Here is a 26,886-nt window from a genome sequence, read left to right on the forward strand (position 1 = left end):
GGCGCGCTGATGCACTGAGAGAGCAGTACCTTCATTGATATGAGCGGCCATTAGAACTTGTTCAAGCGAGCGAGTAATTTGAGAGATACTACAGGCCAGTTTGCTCAGCGCAAGTTACTCTGTACATGCATAATGTGTCCCACGTGCAGCAGTCTGTCTTGAAAGCTTTCTCAGGTCTATCTACTACATATGATGAGCAGTGACTGGTTTTAGAGAAAGTGAATGCATCCGAAGGCCAGTTTTGACATTAGTATGACGGGGGGGTCTTTCTTTACTATGTTCAAGTAGGCAAGCCAGGCTTTGTACAGTGAGTAAGCTTGAGGAAAATTGATGCTTTGCGAGTTACAGTGTAAGCAGAGGTATTTGCCCGAAAAATGCTCATGCCATAGATGCTGGCTGGATTTCAGCTGCTTGCAATTGGCTGGAAGGGAGTAGAGGCATTGTTTTAGCTAATCAGATTGTCCCGTGTAACAGAAGTCATGAGAAAGAATGGTTGCTTCCTTACACGCAAAGTAAAACCTTTGCCGCTTTTGTAGCTACAAAGGCAACATACCATCACAGTTGCCTCGTTTCACCTGACACTAAAAAGCTTAAATTTTTAAATCAGTGGTGGACGGAAATAATTTACAAAATTCGATGCAGTGTACAAAATGAAGTTGAATGCAAAAAAAAAAAAAAAAAGTCTTTATCATTCAGAACACATGTTTTCTGTAATCAGCATCCTCACAGAGTTAAATGTAATTTCACTAAACTGAAGTGAATGGACAGTGTGAGCATCGAATCGGTGTATTGTGCTAATGCACTCTGTGTATCGTTGAGGCGCTTGCATGTTTCAAACCAGGAATTGACCAATGATAAGAGTGTCCACTGTCACCCTCTGCAGAAAATGCGGCCAAAGTGTCAGATTACACACCAAGTCAAGAACACTGTGTTTGAGGCAAGCAAGCAGCCTCATGCACGATGCAATTCAGAGACCAAGCCTTGTTTTGTTTGCATGTAAACATGGTTTTTGCCACCTGTGCTGACAAGACGATCGCATATGCGACATTTTGAGCGTACGACATGGAGCAGTCGCTGTTTAATTGAGTAGCTGGGTGGCTTTGAAGAGAAAACACGCGGGCCGACCTATCTGGGCATTTTGCACCCCTTCCTGCCTTGTGTGTCTGCCGATTTGCATTATCATCATCATCAGTGCGGCGTCGGTTGCGCTGCCCAAAACCGAACCCTCAGCTGTGGGAAAATTGAACAACAGCAGAAGCACGGCTCTTTCTGAGCACAGCGCACACTGTGATGGCATTTGGTGCAGGTACATCTCTGCCGCTCAGGACCTGGTGATGCATTCCCGGGGAAAGCTGAAGGAGCGAAGCTGGCGGACGGCCGACAACCGAGCGGCCACCATTGACGACATCAGTGTGTTCGTCATTCCACTGAAAGGCTACCAGGATGAACACCGTGCCTGGATAGCAACCACGCATCCGCAGCCGCAGGCAGAGCAACAGCCACAGCAGCAGCCGCAGTCGCAGCAGCAGCCGCAGCAGCAGCCCCAGTTGCAGATTCATTCGCAGCCTCAGTCGTCTCCGCCACCGTCTTCATTGTCGTTGTCAGTGCCCGCTCCGGCGCCACCTGCACCGCCACCATCAGCGGCGGCTTCCTAGGTTTTATTCCTTCTTGTGATCGCGCGTGTGTGTCATTCCCTGCTCCTCTGTTCAACCCCATTCTGCGCGCAAGACACTTCCCTGCCGCCCACTTGGCGCGCATCTTGCGCCTTTGGAAGAAGAAAGGGGCCCACCGCGGGCCTCAAGGCACTTGCACTTTCCTCCGGCCCGCCAAAGGGTCCGGACCACGCCGCCGTCGTGGCTGCTGCTGCTGCTGCGCCACCGAAGACACCACCCTGCGAGCAACATGACTGCATCAACTCACTGGCCAGCTCCTTTCTTTTCCTTTACTTTTTAACTGCTCGGGACCCTGCTCCGGACTTTTGGCACTTGCCTATATTGAGGGGGCTCAGATCAAAGACATTGTTTTTTGTTTTTTTTTCTTTTGGTCTGTAAAGCGTGTGTGAGACGCATATATATATGTATAGTGGGAACATCCTTCCATGACCTGCAAACAAGCCCGGTTACTCACGCTTGCCGACGAGCACCCCTGTCTCCATTCCAGGGGATTAGGTAGAAATTACGCAAAAGAAGACAGGTTGGTTGGGGTGCCGCTGGACGTGTTCATACGTGTACAGCATAAGCAAGTGGATGTGGTGTGTTATTTTTTTTTTGAAAGAAAGGAGAGAGAATAAAATGGAATGCCTGAACCGCCACTGTGCCTTTGTTCTGTTCGCAATTTCTGATCACAAGGACAGATATGGACAAAGTGTGGTGCAAAAAATGGGCGGAGGGGGGCATAAGCACACTCCAGAAAGGAAAAAATACAACTTCCTAATATATAGGGATTAAAGTGAGGATTTCCAGTGCAGGCAAAGGCATCTGAATGCGATGGTTTCGCCTTGCTCCTGTCTTTTTCTTTCTGCATGGATTAAAGTGAGGATTTCCAGTGCAGGCAAAGGCATCTGAATGCGATGGTTTCGCCTTGCTCCTGTGTTTTTCTTTCTGCATGCAGTTCTTGAAGCACACGACTATACTTGGGGACCGCTTTCTGCAGCTATACAGCCAAGGCTACAGGGAGCAGAGCTTTCCTTGCAAAGTTACATCAGCAGTTCAGGCATTGGCCTCAGTTACGGCTTCGATTTCAGTTCTCCTTGATGCTGCATTAATAGTTTTTGAGCTGCCTACTGCAAGGATATGTGCTCCTCTATGTTACTGAAGGCATATGTGCCCGTAAATTTGTGACTAATAGCGGACACAGTTTACAGTATGTTGTTGAAACAAGCTAAAGCGTGCAGGAACCAGCAGGCAGTTGCAGCTCACTTATGCTTTGCAGAATTGCCAATAGTCATTGGCATATGTGCAGCACATCATTATACTCGAGCTATATGTTTTTACTCAAGCATGATCAATAACAATTCCTTAATAGTGCAATATTCTAGAGCAAGTCCGATGAAATTTCTGGGAGGACTGTATTCTGCTACGGAGTGAGCTGGTGCATTTTGGCTCTAGCTTTTGCTGTAGAGCCACAGAGAGTTATCCTTCAGTATCGACCTTTGCAATGAGAGCCTTCTGGGCGTTACCACACTGCTCGCTGGGCTGCTGTGTGTGCCTGGCGTCAGCACGGTGGAGGCTGCAGAGGAACTGGTTTGCAACAGCCCAGAGAGGAGGCGTTTCGACAACCTCCTTGCCCGATGCAGAGGTCTATAGGTGCTGTTGCACTTTGTAGGCTTAGCTGCATCCTGCACTTTCTGGTGACTTGTCTCTGCATTAACTCACGATAAGCCAAGGCATTCGGACCTGGGGTGAGAAAAATTGCTGTCATGGTGCTGGGAAATACTTCAGACATCTTGCTGTGTCCATCAGCTTATCAACATTGAGAATAGTGTGCAATGCAGCATGACACAAATACTTAAAGTAGCTGCAATTGTAGGCAGGTTTCCACGCATGACAAGCAGATGTCTGTGTTCCGTGAAATGCAGCTTGGTCACTACTGTCGCCGAATATGCTATGTGTGCAATAAACCTGTACAGTTGTATATCCATCTCCAAGTTGTGATAGCCATGTCGGGGTGGGGCAGTGGTTAGGGCGTTCGACTGCTGTGCCCGAAAATGCGGGATCGAATCCGGCCGCTTTTCGATGGAGCTGAAAAGCAAGGTGCCTGTATATGTCAATGCACGTTAAAGAACCACAGGTTGCCGAAATTTCCGGAGCCCTCCACTGCGTCGTCTCTCATAGCCTGGGTTGCTTTGGAATATTAAACCCCACAAATTAAACCAAACCAACTTGTGACAGTTAATTTTGAGGTAATACGATGAGAATGCATTTTTAAAAAATTGGCATATGTGATAGTGCCTTTAAATTGCCTTTTCACTCCATGATATTTTTAAAAAGTTTTGAATGTGGGATGATTGAACTACGCGAGGTCGTGTGGTTGTGGCCTCAGAGACCCTGTCGACCAGTGGGGATTTTTCCGGCCGCCATCTATGGCGACAGCGGCGGCTTTTCAGAGGAACTAGCTTCATATGCTATCGTTTAAAACAATTATCTTTGGAAGACAGGTATTTCTTTCTAAGGGTGATATATATTGGTGTGCTCAGATAACGGTAATTGAGGTTTCATGATCATTTCTTGTTTTAATGAAACTTCTATGTGGTGGGCAAAGGAATGCACCTTAGTTTTCCTGGGAAGAAATCATACTATCACTAGAGATGGAAAATGCTGCTTTTGCCATTTAAAAAATTTGCAAGTATGAAGCCCTGCTGCTTGCACACTAAAGTTTTGTTGTGCATTATTTTTTACTCAATAAATCGATGCAACCTTTACTTTAAGGAAAGTTATTAAAAACACTTTTTCTTGCCAAACTTTTTTTAGTAAAATATCGCAAACTTTTCACCAGGAGCAACGTGCTGCAAAAAAGTATTTTAAATCTTACATTCTAGCACGAAGAATTGTCTCAAACTTTTTTCTGCATTATGGAGGATGTGTTCTTAATTTCAGGCAAAATTTGAGGCTCTAAACCGTTAGGTGTTTTCACCACAACGCGTCAAATTAGGCCAAATTTCGAAGAAAGCAAAAAAGGGCAACTTTGATTCCAATTTAAAAAAAAAATCATCTTGAACTTTTATTGAAATCTCCCTGAAAAACCATCAGTACCCAGAATAATTAAGGACTAGAAAGGTATCGCACTATATAGTTTCAAAATTATTTTAAAAAAAACAGCTTGTACTGAAACCTGTAAATATTTACCCCTACATTCTGGCACCATCCAATAAGTTGTTGCTATATTGAAACGCAAGCAGCATGACGCATGACTCCAAACTTGCAACTTTTTGAAATGGCGAAAACAAGAGTTTCTGCCTCTAGTGATACACAATTTTTTACCCGAGAAAACTTGCATGCCTTGCAAAACTAAGGTTCATTTCTTTGTGTCGAGCCATTTGCCAATCACAAATAAAAACTTCATTGAAAACAAAAAATGATCGTGGGACCTTAATTACCGTTCTTGTGTGAACACATGCAAGCGCGACTAACTTCTAAATTAAGGTCGATGGCAAAGCAAAACCGTACCAAGGCGTACATAATAAGACGACTATGCTATGCCACACCGTTCCTCAACACCAGGACCAATGAAAAAAAAATTAGACGCGCTCATCAGGCGTTGCGCTTAGAGGGCGCTGGGTGGACCGCCTGTTAGAAATGAGAGTGCATAATTGCTGGACGAAACTTGCTGAAGCGGTGAGGATCGCCCAACATGAAAGATTAAGTAGGACAAGCACGGGTCGAACCTAGAGTTCCAGTGACTTTAGTCGAACCATCTTAGAATGGGTGGGTCGAAAAACATAGGGGCACGGTCGACAAGGTTGCCCTACCGCCACAATGTCGCAAGAACATCATCGTCCCTCCTCTCCCCCGCAACATGCACCCAGAATACCACAAGAAGAGAAGGGAAAAGAGAGCAGAAGCGCTGGTTACAAGAGCAGAATTCAGAGTAAAAGAAGTCGCCTACGTAGACGCTGCAAGAGACCTATCGGGGGCGGCATTCGCCGCGGTAGGCGATGGTAGCGGCGCATCAGTCGTCTCCGCCACCATCCGGAGCAGGAACATAGACACGGCTGAAGAGGTCGCAATAGCGCTCGCTTGCGTCGGAACGAAGTCTATCTTGATCTTTAGCGACAGTAAAACTGCTATCTGCAATATCGGAAAAGGCGGGGTCTCGCAAGCAGCTGCCCGCGTGCATTCTATCAGCTGCAGCTAAAATCGATCGCAAAACAACCCAAATTTGGGTCCAGCACACACGTCCGCCCCCGGCAACGAGGCGGCCCATGATTTCGATCTCTACTTCCGGGCAAACGCGGAGCCACTCGACTGCCAGGAGATGGACGAACGTTTGCAAACCTATAAAGAAATCGTCGGAAATTATAGATTAGAAAGACGTCTGATGCCGCCACCGGATCCCATATCATATAATTTAGAGGCCATAGCCTAGCGGCGATTACAAGCCGGAAACTTCCCAACTCCTGTCTGGTTGTTCCACACCCAGATAGATGAGAGAAAAAATGATAAATGTAAAGCCTGCGAAGCGAGGGGTACCCTCGACCATATGCTTTGGGAATGCCCTAAGTCTCACGGCGCTAGGGACAATATTAAATTTATAGACGCCTGGGTAACCCTACTGCGAAGTGATGTCCCCGCTGACCAGCAAAGAGCCGTCCGCCTGGCGGCTGAGGCCGCGAATAACCAAGGTATATTCGCCATGTCCTAAGTCGCGGAGGTTCCAGCCCCCGTTCCTCAGGCCTGCGTGCCAAGAGCGGGGGCCTCCTAAATCTGTGCAAAGTAAAGTTTTAATCAATCTATCAATTTATATTGTTACGTGGTGACAAGCAAAGAGATGGCACAACATGGTGACAGGATGAACGATGATTTTATGTCTGGCCTAGCGCGAGGGCTCGCGCCACTGCCGATCTTCGCAACACTTCCCGGGGCCACCGAGCGATCGTCCCGATCGTTTTGTTGAAGTCGATGGTGACGTGATGGTGTAGATGTTCAAGAAAGGATAGGAGAGAATGATGCGCTTGCCACCACGATGACGATGAACACGGTGATGCTTGGGTAATGCGCCTCCCCTAGAGCAGTTCAACCATCCGTCACCAGAGTCCATGGGACCGATGGCCCGAGGTCGCGACGAGTGGCTGGGCAGGGGTTGCGTGTACATGTCCGGCTCCTTTGGGTCTTTTGGGTCCTTCGTCTCGGGTCTGGTTGGTCTGTCTGTTCTCCTTGTCTTCAGATCCGGGCTGGGGTCTGGGCGGTGGTTGTTGGTTGAGTCTGGGCAGGAAGGGCTGGGGCGAAGCTGCTCGGCGATGTCCCAGGGACCTCGGTCGATGCTTACAGATGGCGTCGATGCTCCAAGGCGAGGATGACATACCCAGCACCTCCAACCAAAATGTTACGTAGTGACAAGCAAAGAGACGCACAACATGGTGACAGGATGAACGATGATTTTATGTCTGGCCTAGCGCGAAGGCTCTTATTCGCAACAATATATACACTTTTTTTTTTTTTTTAGCTGCAGCTGTTAGTGGCGAAAATGACAATATATCGGTCGACAGGATGCATATCGGCATCCAACTGAAAGAAGAGGCATGTGCATGACGCGGCCTGTGAGCCTTTCCCGGTGAGGCAATGTGTGAAGGCTCGCGCCAGCTGGATCTTTCCCGTTCACGTTACCACGGCTACTATCGCACAATGGTGACGTAGAGCCTGCGGAAGGAGGTCATTGTGCTGTTGTGTGGATCGCCGCTGTAGCATGGCAGAGCCCCGCGAGACGAGATTTGGAGATTGTGGGTTCGGATCCCCACCGGCGGCACGAACAAATGTTTTAGGCATAACAGCTTCATTTCGGAAAATCGGTTATGTTATAAGAATTATACCGTAAATAACTAGCGCTGTGATTTCAATTTGTTTTTGCAGAAACTGCTCATGCAACTAGGGACTATATTCAGCTGCGTAGGAAGAAGGTGCGTTTCGGCTCTGTAGCTTTGGCTCCATTGCCAAGAAAAAGTGTCCCCGAGTATAGGACGGAGGTCAAGAACAAACAGGATGGGCGCTGATTCGCAACTGAAGTTTATTGAAAAACACACAGTATAAATATCCCGTTTGTTCTTGACCTCCGTCCTAGTCTGTAGCGCTGTTTATTCATCGTCTCATTTATGTGTCGCTTTGTCATGGGATTTCTCCCGTTTAAGCCCAAAGCGTTTACACGAGCCGGCTTTCAACCAACCTGTCCAACATGCAGTGGTCGTGAGGACCCTGTGCATACCTTTACACAGTGTCTTCTCCGTGCAGCTCTATTGCGTCATGTAGCTGGCCTGTTCTAGCTTCCAGTTGTGCCATATACCAGATAGTCCGATACCTGATTCCGTTGCACGCAGTCAATCAGTTCGTCCTCTTGCTCGCTGCACGGCCGCATACGACCACACAGCGTGCTCATCATCGTACCTATCAGCATACCCATCAGCATCCAACAACACCCGAGGTGTTGATGGGTCTATAGGTTATGTGGGACAAGGTGCTTAGGTGCCCAGTCCCATCTGATAACGGTAGCTCCTCAACCTTCCACAGTTGCGACCCTGCGGGTTTTTCCCGTCGCAGCCCCAATCCCCATTCCTCCGCTATCGCCATACCCCTTTAAGCCAAGAGAGCGAGGCCTGGACCTAGTTGGTTGTACATGCTGCATTCGACGCGCCAACTCTTTGCGAAGTGAAACAAAGTGAACTCGAACAAGTTGTCCGATCGTGCTTCGTTTTCGTGTCCAATTTGTTCTGTTCCGCTAAGAGTTTAGTGCTTCAAAAGTAACCCTACGCCACCCATTACCTCTCACCTTCTCTTCTATCCCCATAAATGCAGGGAGGGGATATCCATTTCTCCACTATACCACCGCCTAGCCGCATTTCGCTCTGGTACTATCTACCTGCTACGGCTGACACGGGGATAGTTATGCCGTGGCAGCAGTGGCAGTGACCGTTGTCCATCGCAGGACTGGAGGGCCAGCTGCAGCTAGTTGACCGGGCTTACTTGTAAAAGGTTTTATTTTCTGCATCAAAGAGGGGCACGAGCCGGCGAAGATAGTGAACGCCGGCCTCAGTTGGTCAGCAGCTCCAGTCCGGACCGCCGCAAGTACCAGTCGCCTCGCGAGCACAGCGGGCCAGGCACTTTTGGGCCCCGACCGACGAGCACTCGAGGAGGAATGCCTCCCAAGCCTCTTCCCTTGCGTTCTGAGTCAGCATACACTTTCGCTAGGCCTATATGCCACGCAGACACGTTGGGACGGCGTGGTTAAATCGGGGCTTCATACAGGTCTTTCACAGGCTATGGTTGCTTACAAGGCTGTGGGCTACCAGTGTGAGGAGATCATTTTAGGCACAAGTAAAGGATTAGAACCCCGCCCCCCAATACCCTTAAAACTCTTGTCATGAGAAATGTTGCGGCTCGTGGAGCGGTGAAGCCAACGAAAAGGGGTACCGCGACGCACTGACCTCATGAGATTCCCTCTTTTCCAGTGGGCCGTAACGGCATGAGCGCCTATGGGAGGTAACTAGATTTTTTTTCTTTCTTTCTTTTTTTTTTTTTTTTTTTTGCAAGCTACACAGAGACACTAGCACCCGCGCTGGCTGGGCTGAAATTGGTTTCGTTTGGTTTTGTTTGTGCGGATGTGTGTGCATAGCTCCTTTTCCAAACTGAATCAAATTCCAATAGCACAGCCTACTATCGAATCGAATACGAATAATGCAGCTAAAAACCGAAACGAATGCGAATAAAATAGTGAAAGCACCACATCGAATATGAATCGAATAGTCTGTAAGTTATGTTCATATCATTTATACCCTGATTATGAAACATGAAAGAGAGTCTAAAATTAAATTTTATTGAAATTGCTGTTTGATTTAGAGTTCACATCAATGCACAGCTGCGTCAACCTTGACTATAGGTGAGATCAAGTCTAAATAAATAAAAAAATGCGCTGTGCCATAATCAGTAATCAGAACAAATTATTGCTCAGTAAAGTAAAGCAGAGTTGGCAAGCGTTGCTAAAATTGCTAGATTCAGCTTGGCTAGATGTACAGCCTGGCATCAGTTGAACATTTCATCAACTAAGAGAAACATTTCTCAGACTAACCACAATTGATATCACAAAAGGTGAAATATTAAAAGTAGTGCAGAGCCAGTGAAACAAAGCGCATTTCAAAAAAAAAATTAATGATCATATGAAAGACCGGGCATGCTCCAATGGTAGTACTGTACGTAATACGTTAAACGGGTATTCGAAAATTATTTGACATTTTGCGGAGAGATTCGAAGAGTTTCGAATAATTTTCAACTTTCACTATTTGATTCGCTTAAAGAATCGAATATGAGGACATTCGATTCGATATTCGAAAATTTGCAATGTTCGCACAGCCATATATTTGCAGGGTTTAAAGTCCCAAAGCGACTCATGCTATATGGAAGGACGCCGTAGCGGAGGGATCCGCACATGGGCGCCTAGCTTTTCACCTTCATCGAAAAGCGGCCACCGCGGCCGGGATTCGATCCCGCACCCTTGGAGGCAGCAGTCGAGCGTCGTACCACTGAGCCACCACGGAGATCGATATTGCCAGTACTCGGTTGATTTAGGGCCACGTGGTCGGCGCTATCACAAAGTGCATCGGCTACACGCTAAAGGCGGGCAACGTTCTCTTTGTTATATTGTGTGTGAACGCGTTGGCACACTACACTTGCAGCCGGCCAAGGTCGCGTACTGCTGCGACGAAGAAATCGCAGGTCGTCTTTGTTAAACTGCATGGTTTCAACTTGCAGTTATCCGTGTGTGTTCAAAATGGTATTTATTTATTTATTTATTTTTAGCAGGGCGGGCTCATTATCTGCCGATAACTTTGAATTTATTCGTAACACGATCAGCTTGTAGAGAAAAGTGCATTTTCAAAGTCGAATCGCATGCGAACAGCGTATATCGTATTCAGATATGTGGCGCAAACAAAGACAAACACAGGAGAAGATCCACAACACACGCGCACACTACCAACTGTAAGAAGAACCGGAAAACACTTCCTCTTCTACACTCAGGCACGTCTCAACTTCTTCTTCTCATCTCCCTCTTCTTTGCCAAGGGGAAAATGTCACACTCTTCCTCGCACACCATAGCCTTGTCCAAACATGGCGGTGACCAATCTCTTCTTTCTTTTACGATGATGCACCAACTAGCCTCTCAAGCCGTTATTTTGAACAGCGTATACTTTCGCGATGGGGTGGACAGTCAAATTAATACGAATTATGCATTTGGAAAAATAGAGAAACCTTTAATAAAAAAGCATAAAGCTAAGAAGCGGGTTTTCCCTGAGGGATGAAGTAATGAATGCGTTTCGCCCGTGCACCTCTCCTTATGCTGTAAATCGTTCTCGCATCTCATAGAATACCCAGCCGGTACTCTTTTCGTGCAAGACACACCCTACATGGTCCCAAGAGGTCTTCGTCATTAATGGTTATGTTTTGGCGAAATAGCGACGGCCTGATATAACCTGCCCCTGCGGGCTCCGTGAACTGCCGCGCGGACGTTAACCATTTACTATGGCAATGCGCTGCATTTGAAATCGGGAGAACGGCCATAAGGTTACCGTACCGCGCTGCTCGCATATACCGACACACAGCTACTGTTCGGAGCCAAATCGGCCTGATCGGGGTGGTGTAGGGCTACCGACCATTCGATCGGGTCCAGGAAATACAAAGTGCACTGTGCACCAACTCGGATCTCGAAACGTGACTAACGTGTTTTCCACAATTCCCTCCACGGCGGCCTTGAGTCTTCCCCTCAAATAGAGCACATTCAGTCAATCAGTTTAGTCGGTGTTTTAACATCGCTGGCTGACTACTCTGTCTGGGGAAGTGAACAGGAGAGAAAGACTGAGGGGTGGAGAAAATGGTAAATGTATCTAGAAATATCTTTTCCAATTTCATTTTATTAAACATTTCCGAGGATAACTTCTAGCTGCTCTAAAATTGATTAGCTTTTATTCAGTGCTCTGTAAACAGGCCTGGTTATAGGACGGTAGCAGGAGTTTCATGGAAGAAAAGGAGCAAATAAAACTTGATTTATTTACAGGTGGAAATTAAAATTAAAAAAAAAGAACGATGCTTCATTAATACATTTCAAGCTTCTGGATCGTTAGTAGAAGCAAGGCTGAATGGTGGCCCTGTTGATAAATAATTTGCAGAAGGGTTAAATACCAGCCAAAAAAAAAAAAAGGATACGAGGACTGAAGAGAAAACTGCACAGGACATGCATAGGCTACATGGTCTATGTCCGTGTCCTGCGCAGTTTCCTCTGGTGTCCTCGCATATATATATATATATATTTCTGCTGGTATTCACCCTTTCTTCAAATGTGACCAGAAGAGGCGGGAATAATTTCACGAATGTCTTGAGTTAGGGCAGAGCTATAGCCCTATAAAGCGGAACAAATGTAACCTCGAAGACTTGAAAAAAATAGAAGGAAAGAATCATGGATTTCGCTGTTTTGTGTCAAATGTATGTGTTCGCGACAAGCTGTGTAGCAGCTAGAACTGTATCCACTAGGCTACATACATGCTTGATCCGAGACGCATATAGATTCGGAGTCGAATGAGTGTCTATGCCACACAGAAATGTTCACGCCGCCATGATAAACGTGCCGCTTCAGCTCTCGATGACTACAACTTGAAGGAGGCTAGGAATTAAGCGTCTTGAAGCCGGCTATATATACGTTGAACAATATGGCATGCATATACCGTTCGTTATGGTGAAATTGGCGCAGAGAGGCGTGGTATCATTATTTACAGGCACCCACGTCCGCATCCGCAGTTTGCCACCTCGCTTCGTCTCGATTTTCTTTTTTTTCGTCCCACTTTTGTTGAAGCTACGTATGTTTGACCTCTTAAACACCATCTAGAGCTTGGAGCATCCAAAGATGATAACCCTAATCGGATCGCAACATTGGCGTGTGTGTTGAGTGCATTTCTCATTAGGTCAATTAGACCGGCAGATAGTTAATAGAAACTGTTCGTGGTAAACGGGCGGCACTTGCGAGAGGAAAAGAGGGAAAAGGAAAAGTGAAAACGCTCAGGAAAATGGTTCTCGTTGTCTGTGGTCCATCTGTGTTGCATTTTTTTTGTTTTTGCTTTAAATCATAGTCACCGTGAAGCCCCAATCAAATTGTGACTGTCTTATTTCTCTTCACGAATGCACATACCCATAATTTTTGGACAAATTGTGGGGACCGTTAGTTTTCGAACATATTTTTTTCTTTTTTTGCGTGTTGTATAGCTGCACCATAACACTTAAGATGTCCACAGATGTTTCCATGGCATGTCTCTATAGTTTCTTGCTATTTATTTTCAAAAACGTAGTCCATTTCTTTTTATGGCATTTTTAACTACTCCATGAGAGCGCAGCACAAACTTTAAAAGCAAGACCACTCCCGTCAACGTGTGCGTAACAGCATCTTATAATTTCCCGAAGGAAGGAAAGGAAAGGGAAGGAAAGCGTAGCAGGGGGCGGCAGAAAGTTAGGTGGGCGGATGAGATTAAGAAGTTCGCAGGGGTCAAGTGGATGCAGCTAGCACAGAACCGGGTTAAGTGGAGAAATATGGGAGAGGCCTTCGCCCTGCAGTGGGTATAATCAGGCTGATGATGATGATGCTGATAATTTCCCGAGGTTAGCTCACAATTAAAAGGTGCCCCAGAAAGCTGCACATTGACTCAATAATTTGACACTATACTGGCGAACGCTGCAGCAATGGCCCTCAAATGAGGCAACAAAAGTATGCAGTGGGCTCCCGGATTGAGGCGTTTCATCCGCAAGTAATACGTTCTCAATACAAGTTTTTCTCCTCCTCCAGCCAAAGACGTCGACCGATTGTCTTGATGTTGCGGTTAGTCTTCTGGCCTGTTAATGCGGCGACGCTGGCGGAAGTCATGACAATCGATGTCCGCCATTGGTTGCGGCCTTGCGGGGCCTCCTTCGAAGGGTTTGCCGCTACGGTCTTGGATTGCATCCGAGTATAATAGTGAAGACTCTTCAGGCAATTTTGTCGCTATCAGGTGTCTCCACCAAATTTGCTGGTTGCAAAGAGGACTGACCTGTAGGGGCGTAGCGATGCCGTCGGCGGCGACGCCTGCAGCATCTCAGCCGTCGACTGCGGCCATTCGTTGGGTGGGCTCCACTCGAACCGCGCTCGCCTGCCTGCATAGCAGGGAGATGACGCATCATTGGAGTCCCATCGTGTTTGATATATAAGGCACGGTAACAGAGAACAAGGAGAGGCCGGCAACTGAAGAGGAACCCGTGGTTCTTTAAAACTTGCACTAACACGGGTGCGCAGCTTATTTTCACCGAAATGCGGTGGCCACGGACTGGATTCAATCGCACGATCGACTTCGTGCGCTAAATGATCGAATATAGCATGATCGGTCAGCTCGAGAACCGAAAACAGCGATAAGCGGTAGTTTCATATTCGATATTTGCTCGCTTTTGTTCCTGAGGCGACATGATCAGGCCGTATGCTATGTGACGGTTTCTCGACCATGAGTAAAAGTTTCGTGCTACCGGTAGACTATAGAAAAGTATGGCCTTTGCCCATTTCAAATACACCGTCACTCGTTTTCGCACTGGGTTGCTCAAATTCTAACCCAAATATTTCTCCCGACTAGGTATTCTATTAGAGAATACGACTACGAGAACATATATCTCGTCATCTAAAGGTGCATCAAAACGACCTTTATGCGCCCATAACGTCGCAGCCAGCACAATCGTTGTTCACCGCATTTTTTGCAGGCAGAAATTGGCAGATAATATAGCAATCAACCTGTTTATTTTCCGTACAAACCCTGTAATTTTCGAGCATGAGAAAAGTCCGGAGCGTGGCTTGTATGAAAGGAAAACACATCGTTCGCACCCGAGGATCAAACCTATTTTAACTTCTGCGTCGGACTGCAGAAGGTGCAATCCAACAGGAGAAAGAAAGAAAAAAAGAAAACACTAATAATCACTGGGGCTTTTTCACTGCGAACAAACAATTTTTCATCTTTCGTATTTCTTAGAACTGTATGTACGTGACCGGCGAGGCTTACCGTGTTGGCGGCGCCGCTGCGTCGGTACGGGGCTGTCGAACGAGTCCCAGTCGCTGCAAAAATACGACATTCGTTGTGATATTCTGCCTTCGCTAGACAATCGTAAACATTGGAAAGACTCTCGAAGTTACTTATGTAGTCCAGTCCATGCAAAAGTACGGAAAGGTCGTAAAAGTAATAAGGGATTAATCACTCATTACCATCCACCTGAGCTATTGCTTTCTCAGAATTTGAGGAAAAATTGCAACTGGTTCAGGGTTTGAACCCGACACCGCCACCTGTTCCAGACTGTCGCTCTAACAAATGACCTAACAGGGATGTCAGCGGTCAGGTGGGCGAATATGTGTTCACTTTGTAACACCGTTCCCACTACCAGTTGTTGATCAATTCCCTCTCTCCCTACCATCTGATAGCTGGCCGTTCCGGTTAGCTCAGTTGACAGAGCCACTGCTCCGGAAAGGCGGTGGCGCCGGTCCTGGGTTCGAACCCCGGACCTGGACGAATTTTAATGCGTAAGCATATTATGACGACATGTCGGCAGTTTTGGCGTGTCCAGTACAGATTTGTGTTCTGGAAATGGTAAATAGGAAAACGAATGGTACCATCGAATAGATCATCAAAAAAGGTGTACCGGAATTAAGAACGGTCGATGTAGGGTAATTAGTTAGAGCTAATCATTAAGTGTGTAAAGGGGATTCATGATGGCTTCCAGCCAACTTGCGGTTTCAGTTCTCAACTTCCGGTCACGTGTCTTGGTGGACGTGAATGAGTAAATTGTTATGTCGACGTCGGTGTGACATCATAAGGTAAGACGTCACTGCAAGAGTCGGCGAAAGCCAATTAAGTTAATCAGATGTCGAAATAGCCAAGGGGGCAATGTAGACGTTCAAGTAGAGACACGTGGTATCCAACTTTCATGAGTGTTACGTCATAGGGTGACGTCACAAACCGGAAGCCTCTTCTTCATCCGTGTCTCTTCTTTCTTCTTCCACAAAGAATGCTTACGCATTCCCCCAATGCGGGTGCCGCAGTGACTCGAACGTTTTTATTGCGAAAGCAATACACTACTTTCACTTTTCAGCCCTTCGCGTAACGAGGCGGTAGCTACCATTGACCTATATATAGCATGACCTTTGGCGCGCCGCCAAGCACAGCTGCGCAAAAATAGGGGCCCTAACTCGCGCCGTCAACTCGCGAGGCGGTAGCTACCCAACGCGGCCTAACTCCAGCTCCCTCCGTGAGGGAGCGCTACAGCCGGAGTGACGTCATCCTATCTGCCGCAAAAACAGGGGCCCCAACTCGCGCCGTCAACTTGCGAGGCGGTAGCTACCAACCGCGGCCTAACTCCCGCTCCCTCCGTGAGGGATCGAGCGCTACAGCCGGAGTGACGTCATCCCATCTGCCGCAAAAACGGCCCCCAACTCGCGCCGTCAACTCGCGAGGCGGCAGCTACCAACCGCGGCCTAACTCCCGCTCCTTTCGCAGCTACCGCCGGGGGTGCAACGTTCGATACTATAGGAGGTGGCCTAGCGGCAGGTGGAACCAACGCAGTCTCCAGGGATGCTTTCATTTCTGCTGGCGTAAAGAATGCCGTTGCAGCCGGTGCCGGAGCGGCAGTTGTACATTGTGCCTTAACCTCACCCACAACCAAGTATATCGTTGCAGCCACGGCACTCCTTGCCTCGCTACTAGTTATACATAGAATAACCAGGTAGCACCCCGCAATAAACAATAGTTGAACCATATGCCGTGGCCAGAGTGAATCACTGCATAACCATAAGCGTAACCACAAGCACCACAACCAGCTACACCACCAGCTGAACCTAGGCGTAGCCATAGCTATTGCTTTCGGAATTACCAGGCTTAACCAAGCTAAGCCACTGCCAATTTTTTCTTCAGCTTCCTAGAGAGCTGCATAGATTTCCTTTGTCGCCGTAAGACAGCTTTCGGGTGTATGTTTATGAATATTTGCTCCCTTATCGCAAAATGTAAGCTTAATCTGAGTGATATGAAAAAAAAAAAAGAAAGAAAAAAGGTTGTGGGACGTTTGCCATGAGCGGTATCGCCTGTGGCCCTTAACGGCTTCCAGTCTTTTAGGTTGTTCCGAAAAAGAGCGCATGTCTGCTTTAGATGTTCCAGGTACTCTCAGCTGATTACTGACATCCAACACACTTCCTAGGAATTGTTTACTGAGGCGGAAAGGTTATATGAGGGCAAATTATGGTTTCTTCAAAAGGAAATAGAAGAGGAGTCAAGCTAGACCAAATATTAGCATCCCAAGATTGAAAATACGTGATATTTATCGAGAACAGACAAAAGAAAGCTCTACTCCGGGTATTTCAAAAAAGTAAGTTCCACAAGAGAGATTATTTTTGCGCCACAGTGATATCAATGCTGGTGGACATCAGAAAACGGGCATGTTAACTGCCAGGCTTATTAATTAACTTGTAGAAGTTGACTTTGCAACCATTCCAATTAGGCGCATGGCTGCGATTAGATTTGGAGGTAGATGTTAGCACTAGTCATGTCAGCATTTAGAATTTAAAAAAAGCGATTACCGTCGGCACCGTTTCAACAAATTGTGGCCATGTCGAGCGTCTTCCGAAATCGCCCGTCTTTGACAAGGCAATGCGCGGTGTGATCTCCAATTACTGGGCTGCAATAGCGAGTAGCAGCCAGCATCGCAGCACCAGTGAACGAGTATAATTGCGCTCGTTTTAATGCGCGCTCTAACGGGCTCATTATTTATGAAATGCGCGCTGGGTGGCCAAAATTCCTTGAGGAAGCCCTCAACCTATCGCCTTCCTTCACCATGCCTCCACCATGCACTTACAAACGCACTCAACCCTATCTCTCTTACCCTATATCTTCCCCCTTTCCAGAAGACCTTCTCCCAAATCGAACCTCGCGATGGTCGTTTTTTTTGGCGAAGCCAAAAGCAAGGCGCTCGTGTACTGTAGGGTGTGAGTGCACGTTAAAGAGTGGTCGAAATTTCCTTCCACAGCGACGTCCTCCATAGCCTGAGTCGCTTTGGGGTGTTATACCCCAGCAGTAGTCTTTTATTCGAACTAAAATTACAGGCCGAGCATGTCGACGCCGTTCTTCCCCTTCAGACCCAAGAGCGAAACGAAGAAGTGACGCGAAATCAAATTAAGGACGCAATGGGAAGGCGGCCAATGCAACGAGAAAGTCAAAAGATCTCTGCTGTTGCAGCTTCGCCGTATCAGTTCTTATTATCTCCCGTGAGGTTTTTATGTTCGGGTTCGCAGTTAATTTTGCACCGGTAGTGTACACATGTGCAAACAAGGACAGCAGGTGAAAGAAGGTTAACTGTCATCTGCCCTTCTCAAGCAAAATGGAAGAAAGGCATAAAAAGGATGAGGTTCTGCACGCTGCACGCACTCCGAGTGATGTCTTAAACCTGTAAACTGCAAATGGACCACAGCAAAAATCTCAAAGCTTTAATATGGGAATGGCACTACTATATTCGCCACAAAAACGCCTTTCCGTCTCTCTCTTGGCGCGAATTACAGTCGATTGCCTAGCCGACTCAAAGCCGCCTGCAGTGCCGAGCGTTGAAACACCAACCGCAGTTTAAGAGTTCCGTAACACATTCTTAATGTCACCTGAGCTTTGCTTCGTCAGTACCTTTTACTCAGATCTCTGCTTTTCTTTCAAATATTTTTGCGCAACTGCGACCACAAAATATCATTACTGTTATTCGACAAGCTGTGCCCTTGCCACGCATCATAAAGGCGCCTTTACCTCGATTACAAGCAGATTATGCATGTATAACATGATTTTTTTTTTTTTTTGCGCACGTATATATACACCCAATTTGCTGAAATCATTCTGTTTTGAGAGTCGCCCGTCAGTTGCGTTCACTGTCTCTCCTTAGATGCGCGGTTGTCGAGCAGGTGTGTGCTGGCTCTCCTCCGAGTGTGTGAGAAAACACCCACCTCTGAACGAGCAGCTCCACTTCGTCGCCGGTGTTGTGGGTGTCCATGATGCGCTGCACCTGCTCGTACGTCTTTCCGGTGAGCGGCACGCCGTTCCACTCGAGCACGCGGTCCCCTTCGCTCAGCTGGCCGAGGGTGTCCGGGCGGCCGACGCGGGCCACGTAGGCGCCCAGCTGGCCGTTGCTCATGCGCTTGCCGCCGACCACGCGCACGCCCAGGCCACCCCGGCGAGGGTCGCGCGTCAGCAGCACGCGCCGGGCGCTGCCCCCACCGGCACTACCACCCACCATGTCGAGCTCAGGCTCCTGCGACTGCAGATGCACAGCAAAAGCGGCTTCGTTCTATCGACGTGGATTCCAACTGAGGTCAATGACTAAGATTGAAAGTATAGCCATTTGTACCGCTCATTTCATGATAGTAGAGGAGGTAAAGGACGACCTATACATAATGGTGCAAGGGCAGTCCGGTCAAACAGCGCCAAGGCACGAAAAGGCGCCCATACCCAGAATTGAGAAAAACTTCATCGGGGACCACACGCTCCCTGCCGCGGTGGTGCAGTGGTTAAGATGCCCGACTACTGTGTCGGAGTTCCGGATTCGATCCCGAGCGCGGCTACGTTTCGATGAGGCGAAAAGAACTGGCGTCCGTGCGCTGAGCGATTTCAGCGCACGCTAAAGATGCCCAGGGGGCCGAAATTACTCCTTGCCCTCCAGCTACAGTCTTTGCAGTGCACCGCAAGGTTTGTTCCAGACCACGGGATTAGAGAACATGCCACTGCAATATCATACAAGTCTGGAACCAACCTTGCGGTGCACTGCAAAGACGGTAGCTTATGCAAGAAATAGTCGCCTTCCTTTGCATCCTACCTATATTTTTTTATGGCTGCGAGTTTTTTTTTTTTTTTTTTTTTCGCTGGGGCTTACAGTAGTGGCGAATTTTCCTTCGGTAATGTTTAAGCGCGACAGAAGTGTGTGGCAGCTAGTGCCACGTAATGTGATTCCCCCCCCCCCCCCCCCCCCCCCCCCCTTATACCGCGTCCATAGACTCTCAGTGGCAATGGCAGTTCTCACTGTGCATTGTGGCGCAGAGATATCTTTTGCAGTATTGCAAAACAGCGTGGGAGGCTCATGCTGCTATTTTCTGTCTATTCTCCCGTACCTGCTCGCAACAACTGAGCGCTTGTCGAGTCGACACACAGGGAACTGTGCATTGAAAGGGGAATCCCCTCTGACTCACACGTTGGCAACCGACCCTCGCGTCGACAACCGACGGACGCGTGGAAACCGACGGCAGGGCCGGCTAGTTTTGGTATTTGCATGGGACTTGAGTGGCGAAGTTCTCTCTGCCTACTTCGCCCTGTATTATTGCATAGCATAAGTGACGCCTTTCGTTTGCCTTGTGTACATTAAAATATCACAGTAATGACAAGCCGATTATACGATCCCGTTGCCTGATGCTACCTGCGACTGCAGCCAGTTGGAAGATATGGAAAGCTATAAAGGCTCGGCTTTGAAGAATAAAAATATACGGAGGAGAGATCACGATAAAGGCAACAACGTTTTTGTAGTTTCTGCTTCACCGTATGCAGGTATACTATCTACAATTCCCGTGCACGCCTTTCCTACAAACTAGTCCATGATTCAGTTCAATTTCTCGTACGTCTTTTTGGTTCATTGAGCACTATAAAAAAAACCTTCTACATTCCTTCTCGGAAGAAGCACATGACTGCGGAAGCAGAGCACCTTTGTTTGAACAGGAATGTTTAAAGGATTCCTAGTATATATGTTCACATTCGTGTCGGCCGTTACCAGCCAACAACACCGGCTGCGTGATGCTTTAACAAACGAGGCGCCCATCACTGTCTAGTCATTTAAAGTACCCTTTCCTTCGGGAAGGAAGTAACAAGAAGCCGACGATGACCCAGAAGACAATTTTCCCCGTCGTCTCTGCATCATCAATTGGCCGCAACGCATTAGCACTCGCTTCCGGTGATGTCAAAAATGCCATTTGGCACTCGAGACGACAATTTCACGCCGCTGCGGTACTTCCCGAAATGACAGCTTCCAAAACTTTAGTTCAATCAAAAATTTAAGAGAGCCAAGTTTGCACTGGTGTATAATAAAAATGTATAGCGATGCATAAAATGGCATCTCCCGACTGAGTAGTATAGACATCATCATCATGATATCGTCGTCATCAACCAAGTCATCCCTTGCTGCCCAAATTACAACGTGGATAACTGTGCCCTGCTTGCTTCCCTCAAGATGGCAGGAGTGCCACAAAATCGTTTAGGCTTAACGCTTTCTCCTAAAATTCCTTCAAGGCACCATCTAGACTTGTAATGGTGACAACCAGGGGTTGGTAATTATTGTGGTGTCTGTGTGTGCGACAGTCGGTAATAGCTGCGTGAGGACACAGATCGGTACCAGATAAAAACTAATATTTAAGCATCGCTACGTTGAAGCAGTTGCTGGCAGAGTTTACCGCAGGGATAACCCCACCAGTATCTAACAGTAGCTGAACTCAACCACGGCGCCTGCATGGTCACCTGTTGCATCATGTGGTGCAGGCGCCGGCGGCGAGGCATGTCCGGCAGCAGCGGCATGGCCGGAGGCTCCTCGTCCTCTTCCTCGGAGGAGATGGGTGAGTCCGGGAAGGTGGACGCGATGAGCGCCATGCTTCTGTCCTCGGCGCTCGTACCGCAGTGCAGGCCCCCGAGGCCCACGAGACCTCCGGGCGGAGGGTGCATCATGCCCATGGACGAGCACTCGTCGTTAATGATAGGCGCCGAGGCGGCGGGCCAGCGGCGCCTCTCCTGGCGCAGAACCTGGTCGATGGCCTCGAGCACGCTGCCGCTGCCACCGCCGCTAGTGACAGTCCCGCCGCTCACGATGCCCAGGTCAGGGGACACGCCGGACTCGGCTGGCCGCGCATGGGCCATAGAAGAAGGGCCTTATGCGCACGTTTTACCATTTTAATGAAGCTATAATTAATCGACCTTTCATGCGCCTGAAGGACAAGAAGTTAGTAGAAAGAATGGGGGGGTATCTAACGGCGCAGTCTGGTATAAGATATGGTACGGTCCTATTTATGTCGTTTAATGTCCCAAAGCGGCATTTGCTATGACGTTTGCCGCTGTGGAGGGATTCGCCAATTTCGACCACCTGGGTTTTGTCTCCATTGAAACGTGGCCTCCTCGGCCGACATCGCGCCCTCAGCAGTCGAGCGCCCTAACCACTGAGCCAGCGCGGCAGGACGCGAGGTTTAACGTCATGGAGCTGCGCAAGGACAGCGTGAGTCGGCCGCCATACTGGGAACACCAGATGTTGTGGACCGTCTGTATGGCATTCTTTGACGTACACTGACCGCTCTGCGTCGGGCGTTTTTGGGAGGCATCGAAATGCGGCTGAAATCGATCGCGTTCTGTCAAACTCAGCAGCAAAACAGCGATAGGATTTGCCGTACCAAGAAATTCAGGACTAGTTCATTTCTCGGCGCAATTTTTTCGCAAAGCGTAAAATTTCACTACAACAATCATTATATCCGCAGATCTTCCCTCGGGAAACTTTTCTGTTGTTAACGCTTTTGCTATCGTCAAAAACTTTCCGTTTTGGTTTTATTTCGAAAGACGAACTTGAAAAGAAAAATTTTCCTTCAATGTTTCAATAATGGCATCTTGCAATATTCCACAGTTGCTTCGCAGTTAAAATTGATGTTGAAGAAAGCTGGAATTGTTACACTTTACAGTATGAAGATATATATACGCTGAAGTCCGCCGCACTACATGGGAGGAGAGAGGCAGGGGAGGAAGGTGAGCATGAGGAAGTGGTGATGACTGATGAGTTCGTGAACGAGCTGTTAGCTTTTTTTATTAACTACTGTTCCCAAGGACGCGGGATCGAATCACGGCCTCGGCGGCCGCTTTTCGGTGGAGGCGAAAAGCCAGGTGCCCGTGTGCTGTGCGATGTCAGTGCACGTTAAAGAACCCCAGGTGGTCTAAATTTCCGGAGTCCTCCACTACGGCGTCTTTCATAGCCTCAGTCGCTTTGGGACGTTAACCCCCTTCCCCCCCCCCCCCCCAAAAAAAAAAACAATATTAACTTTTCTTTTTCTCTGCCGCACACTTGCACTACTGTTTACACGGCATTTTTCCTGGCATTCTTCCCGACACCTTGTTGAAAGATAAACATTCAGGAAAGAAGAGAGTATATACATTCAGACATGCACAACGGCATCCTTAAGGGCATTTGAAGGGGTTTTAGAGTTTGCAACGAGCACAAACCAATTGAATGTCTGAAGCTGGCAGGTAAAGCATGCGAAGTCTTTTTGTTATAGCATTTGAAACAGTGACGCAATCGCCGAATAAAGCCGAAGGGGAGATCAGACCTCCGCAGCGCACAGCACCGGGTATTGGGCCGCATAACGGCGTCATCTGCAGTTGTGGTACATAGCGGTACATTCTCAGCGTAGAAACACTCGGCAAAAGAAAGGAAATGTCACTGAAGGTAAAGCCCAGATAATATGTTTGACGGCAACTGACGACTCACGGCATGGGGTGGGAGACGGCAGCGGTTGTTTGAATCTCACCGCCCATGACGTCATCGCTTAGCCTTTCCGCACCACGCCACCGCTTTGAACGTTAGCGCAAAGGAATCTGTCGTGAGTTGCCTACAGGCTTCGTGCACTCAAATGCTGGAATCTTGCCGAATCTCGAAAAGTGGATCAGATGTCATAAGCATGGAGTACGGAAGAACAAGTTGTACTCGTGCCCCTAGCATGACTCATGCATACAGGGTCGCGCCGAATGCTTAAGAGGCCAACAGGAGGTGGTTGAATATCTACGTTCCTGAGCTGATCCATGGGCCCTTCAAAACTCCGAATGTCCGGAGCTCTGCAGAATGTACGTTGAAATCTCGCTGTTGGGATACTTTTCCACATTACCTCTTTCGAAGCCTTCTCATATATGATGAGATAGTCTCAATCAAAACTCTCGTGCGGACCTAGCGGGACCTGAAGGAGACTCTTTTTTTTTTTTTTCAAAGCCGACTCAGTTTATCATGTAGGAGAGAAATCTCCTGCACAATAGATAAATTTTGTAACACTTCTGCCTCATAGACACCTCACTTTCCTTTGTGTTTCATTCTCTCAAATGATGCGTCAGACATAGAGATGCATGTCACCATGTCGTATTTGCCTACGGCCGCTAAATAATTCGTGTTCGATTTTTACCTTGAGTGAGCTATGTATCCGTGCCCGTCAAGATAGCGTGAGCGACAGTCACCAGAACTTGACTGAAGCTATTTGCTTTCCCTGAAATCAGAATCTATATCTCCACTTGGTCCATTGCATACAACTTTTGCCGCATAATATGCACGGTTCCGGTGGACATGCCAAGTCACCAATGTTGTCAGAACAGAGTCTACTCGCTTTCATCCTGCATGCTTTTAATCATGCAGTTCTAGACTTCCTTCCGAAGTAAGATGCAGCAGATCAGTTATCCGCGAAGAGTGAAACGTATACTACAACTATCAGATTTGCTGACTTACATACTTTACATGGAGGGTAACAGTCGACAGCTGCATGGCAATCGCAAGTGAGAAGCGGTCTTAGTTTCCCCGCTTCCTCCTCACCTTGGCGTAGCCGTGCCAGCTTGTAGAGCTCAGCGTGGAGACGCGCATTCTCCTCGATCTGCTGACGCCGCTTGGCGATCTCCGCCTTGATGGAGGCCTTACGCTGCTCGCAGCTGTCTTCTTCGTCCTCGGAGCCGTACGGCGAAGGATGCCACGAGCGCGGCTTGCGGCTCTTGTCGCCGCGCCGTCGCGTCCGCCACGGATCGGCCCTGCGCCAATTAAGCGCGCGGTGTAAGTGCGCAGTGCGTACAATCATACCGCAGTCTTACCCAGCAGAGCGTCGCGGCTCGGCGGTGGTTGTCCAGGACTGGTCTGCCGCCCTCCGTCGTCCGGACCAGCCGAGCAGCGCGGCCAGGTCGCCTTCGGAGCGCATGTCCCGGTCTCGCAACTCCAGCAGGCGACGCCGTTCGTCGGTGACGCTGCGCAGCTCCTCGCGCAGCTGCTGCTTGAGCGAGTTCATGTACGAGGGAAGACGACTGCCTACAGTGCCTACGGTGCCCATTGTGCCCACTGAACCCATTGTTGCCATGCTTCCCACGCTACCCATGGTGCCGCCTACATTGCCCATTGCGTTCACTGTACCCATTGTGCCCATGCCACCTACTGTGCCGATCGCTCCTGCCGTGCCCAGTGTGTTCACAGTGCCCAGAGATCCAATAGTGCCGACTGAACCCAAAGTCCCGAGAGCCCCGAGACTGCCGAAGCTTCCAACGGCAGCGGAGCTAGCTGTGCTGACCGTGTTGGCTAGGCCGACCGTGCCGATCGTACTGATGCTGCTCATACCGCTGACGCCCCCGGAGGACGCTGCCAGGCCACCGTCTACCGAGCAGGCCCGCGGGGGTGGTTGCGGCCTGTTGGGCCTCTCCGGCGCCGACAGCACGCGCGCGCGGTCCTTGGCGCGACGTGCAGGCACCGGCTCCTGGTCACGTGGCAGCTGGGGAAGCCGGCGGCGGACTTTGGCATCAGGCTCGCTGCTAGCCGGCGACTCGGCCGGCTCTGGCGTGACCGACGGGCTGCAGGGCGCGGCGGCCGCGGACAGGCATCGTGGCGCGGGCACGGGCGGCGAGGGCTCAGGCAGCCGCCGTGGCGTGCGCGGTGGAGAGGCCAGGCTGAGCGCCTTGTTGAAGTCGGCCAGCATTCCCGATATGGTGCCACTGGTGGCTCGCGGCATGCGGCGCTCTTCGTGGAACTGCGCCATCAGCTCTTGCTCAGCGGCCTCCAGCGACGGTGACACATCCAGAATAGGGGACAGGTCGCTGACGGGCGACCAGTCGGCGCGACCTGGTAGCGGCACCGTGCGCGGTATGCCACCCGTGCTGTTGGCGAGCTTGTCTTCGGCCGCCTCCTGCTCCGCCTGTTCGGCGCTCGGCTCGTTGGCCTCGGCAACCGCGGGTAGCTCCTCCTCGTCACTCTCCTCTTCTTCGGCGGGTGGTTGCGGCTGTGGCGGCGGCCTCGAGGCGAGAGCCTGAAGCCTGCGCTGCTGCTCCTGCTGCATGCGCTCGAGCCGGCGCTCTTGCTCCGCCTGGCTGAGCTCGGCCTGGCGCTGCTCCTCTTGCTCGCGTCGGTGTCTCTCAAGCTCCTCGCGCTGGATCCGCCTTCGCTCGGCCTCCTGCTCGTCTACTTCGGTTTGCGCCGGCTCTTCGGCCGGCGCTCCGCTAGGTGCTACTGCGGCCAGCTGCGCGGCAGCCGCGAGCTGAACGTCCATGTGCTGTTGGACAACAGCCCGCTGCTGTTGCTGCTGGCCCGCGGTCGACTGCACGGTCGTGGAACGCTGCTGCTGCGCGGCAGCGGACTGCACCGAGGCTCGCTGCTGCGCGGGAGATGAGGAAACTTGCTGCGGCTCGGCGTGCTGCGTCGTGCCATACGGCGTGGCGGTCATCTGCGGCGTGGTAAACTGCTGCACGGCAGGCTGCGAGACGACAGGTTGCATGGCGGCAGGTTGCGTAGCTGCAGGTTGCATAGGTGCGGACTGCATGACGGCCGGCTGCATGGCCCGCTGCATGCCTGAGGCACGCTGCGCGGACTGCGACGTCGCGGACTGCTGCACGCCGGCGGCGGCTCGCGGGGACTGCTGCGCGACCGCCGCAGGCGGGGGCGCCTGCGACATCGCAGCCGGGGTCTGCCGGAAGCCGTCCTGACGCCGGGCCTCTTGCGACTGGCGGAACTTAGACTGGCACTCCGTGCACACCCAGGGCCTCTGTGGGGGCGGGGCAGGGGACTCTGAGCGACGGCCGCCGCCGCGGGTCGCGCGCGCTCCTCACCTTGCCGTCAGGCTGGGGCAGCGCCGAACCGCATCGCGCGCAAGCCGCGCGTCCGCAGTCCACGCAGCGGCAGGCCAGCTCCAGGTCGGAGTTTCCGCACAGTGGGCATCGCTCCCTGCACCCAGCAGTACGCGCTCACTAGTGGCAAGCAGCGGCGGCCACGGCACTTACCGCTGTGGCGGCGGCGTCGGTGCCGCTTCCTCCAGGTCCTGGGCGCGGGCCATCACGGACAGGATCTTTGCCCGTTCGGCCTCGGACAAGCTGCTCAGGTCGAGGTCAGG

The 26,886-nt window shown here is 49.8% G+C and overlaps 2 protein-coding genes across 2 annotated transcripts in view; one reads left to right on the top strand and one right to left on the bottom strand.

Moving 5' to 3' along the window:
- LOC146207230 (protein phosphatase 1H) overlaps positions 1 to 2,311 on the top strand; it is a 44,321-nt gene extending 42,010 nt beyond the window's left edge. The window contains exon 9 of the mRNA XM_084576595.1: positions 1,307 to 2,311. Within this exon, the coding sequence (XP_084432721.1) occupies positions 1,307 to 1,655 (349 nt within the window). The 3' untranslated portion in view covers positions 1,656 to 2,311. The remainder of the gene's footprint in view (positions 1 to 1,306) is intronic.
- On the bottom strand, positions 1,760 to 26,571 carry LOC146207232 (uncharacterized). The gene is made up of 7 exons (XM_084576495.1): positions 24,614 to 26,571; positions 24,345 to 24,553; positions 21,263 to 21,636; positions 18,715 to 19,025; positions 14,756 to 14,808; positions 13,766 to 13,868; positions 1,760 to 1,891 (listed from the first exon to the last, which is right to left on the bottom strand). Exons 1-7 carry the CDS (start codon positions 26,449 to 26,451, stop codon positions 1,798 to 1,800), a joined length of 2,982 nt encoding a protein of 993 aa, XP_084432621.1. The 5' UTR covers positions 26,452 to 26,571; the 3' UTR covers positions 1,760 to 1,797.
- Positions 26,572 to 26,886: the final 315 nt, after the last annotated feature.

Source organism: Amblyomma maculatum, chromosome 1, assembly GCF_055883805.1.
Source record: "Amblyomma maculatum isolate TAMU_Amacu chromosome 1, ASM5588380v1, whole genome shotgun sequence".
Lineage (NCBI taxonomy): Eukaryota > Metazoa > Arthropoda > Arachnida > Ixodida > Ixodidae > Amblyomma > Amblyomma maculatum.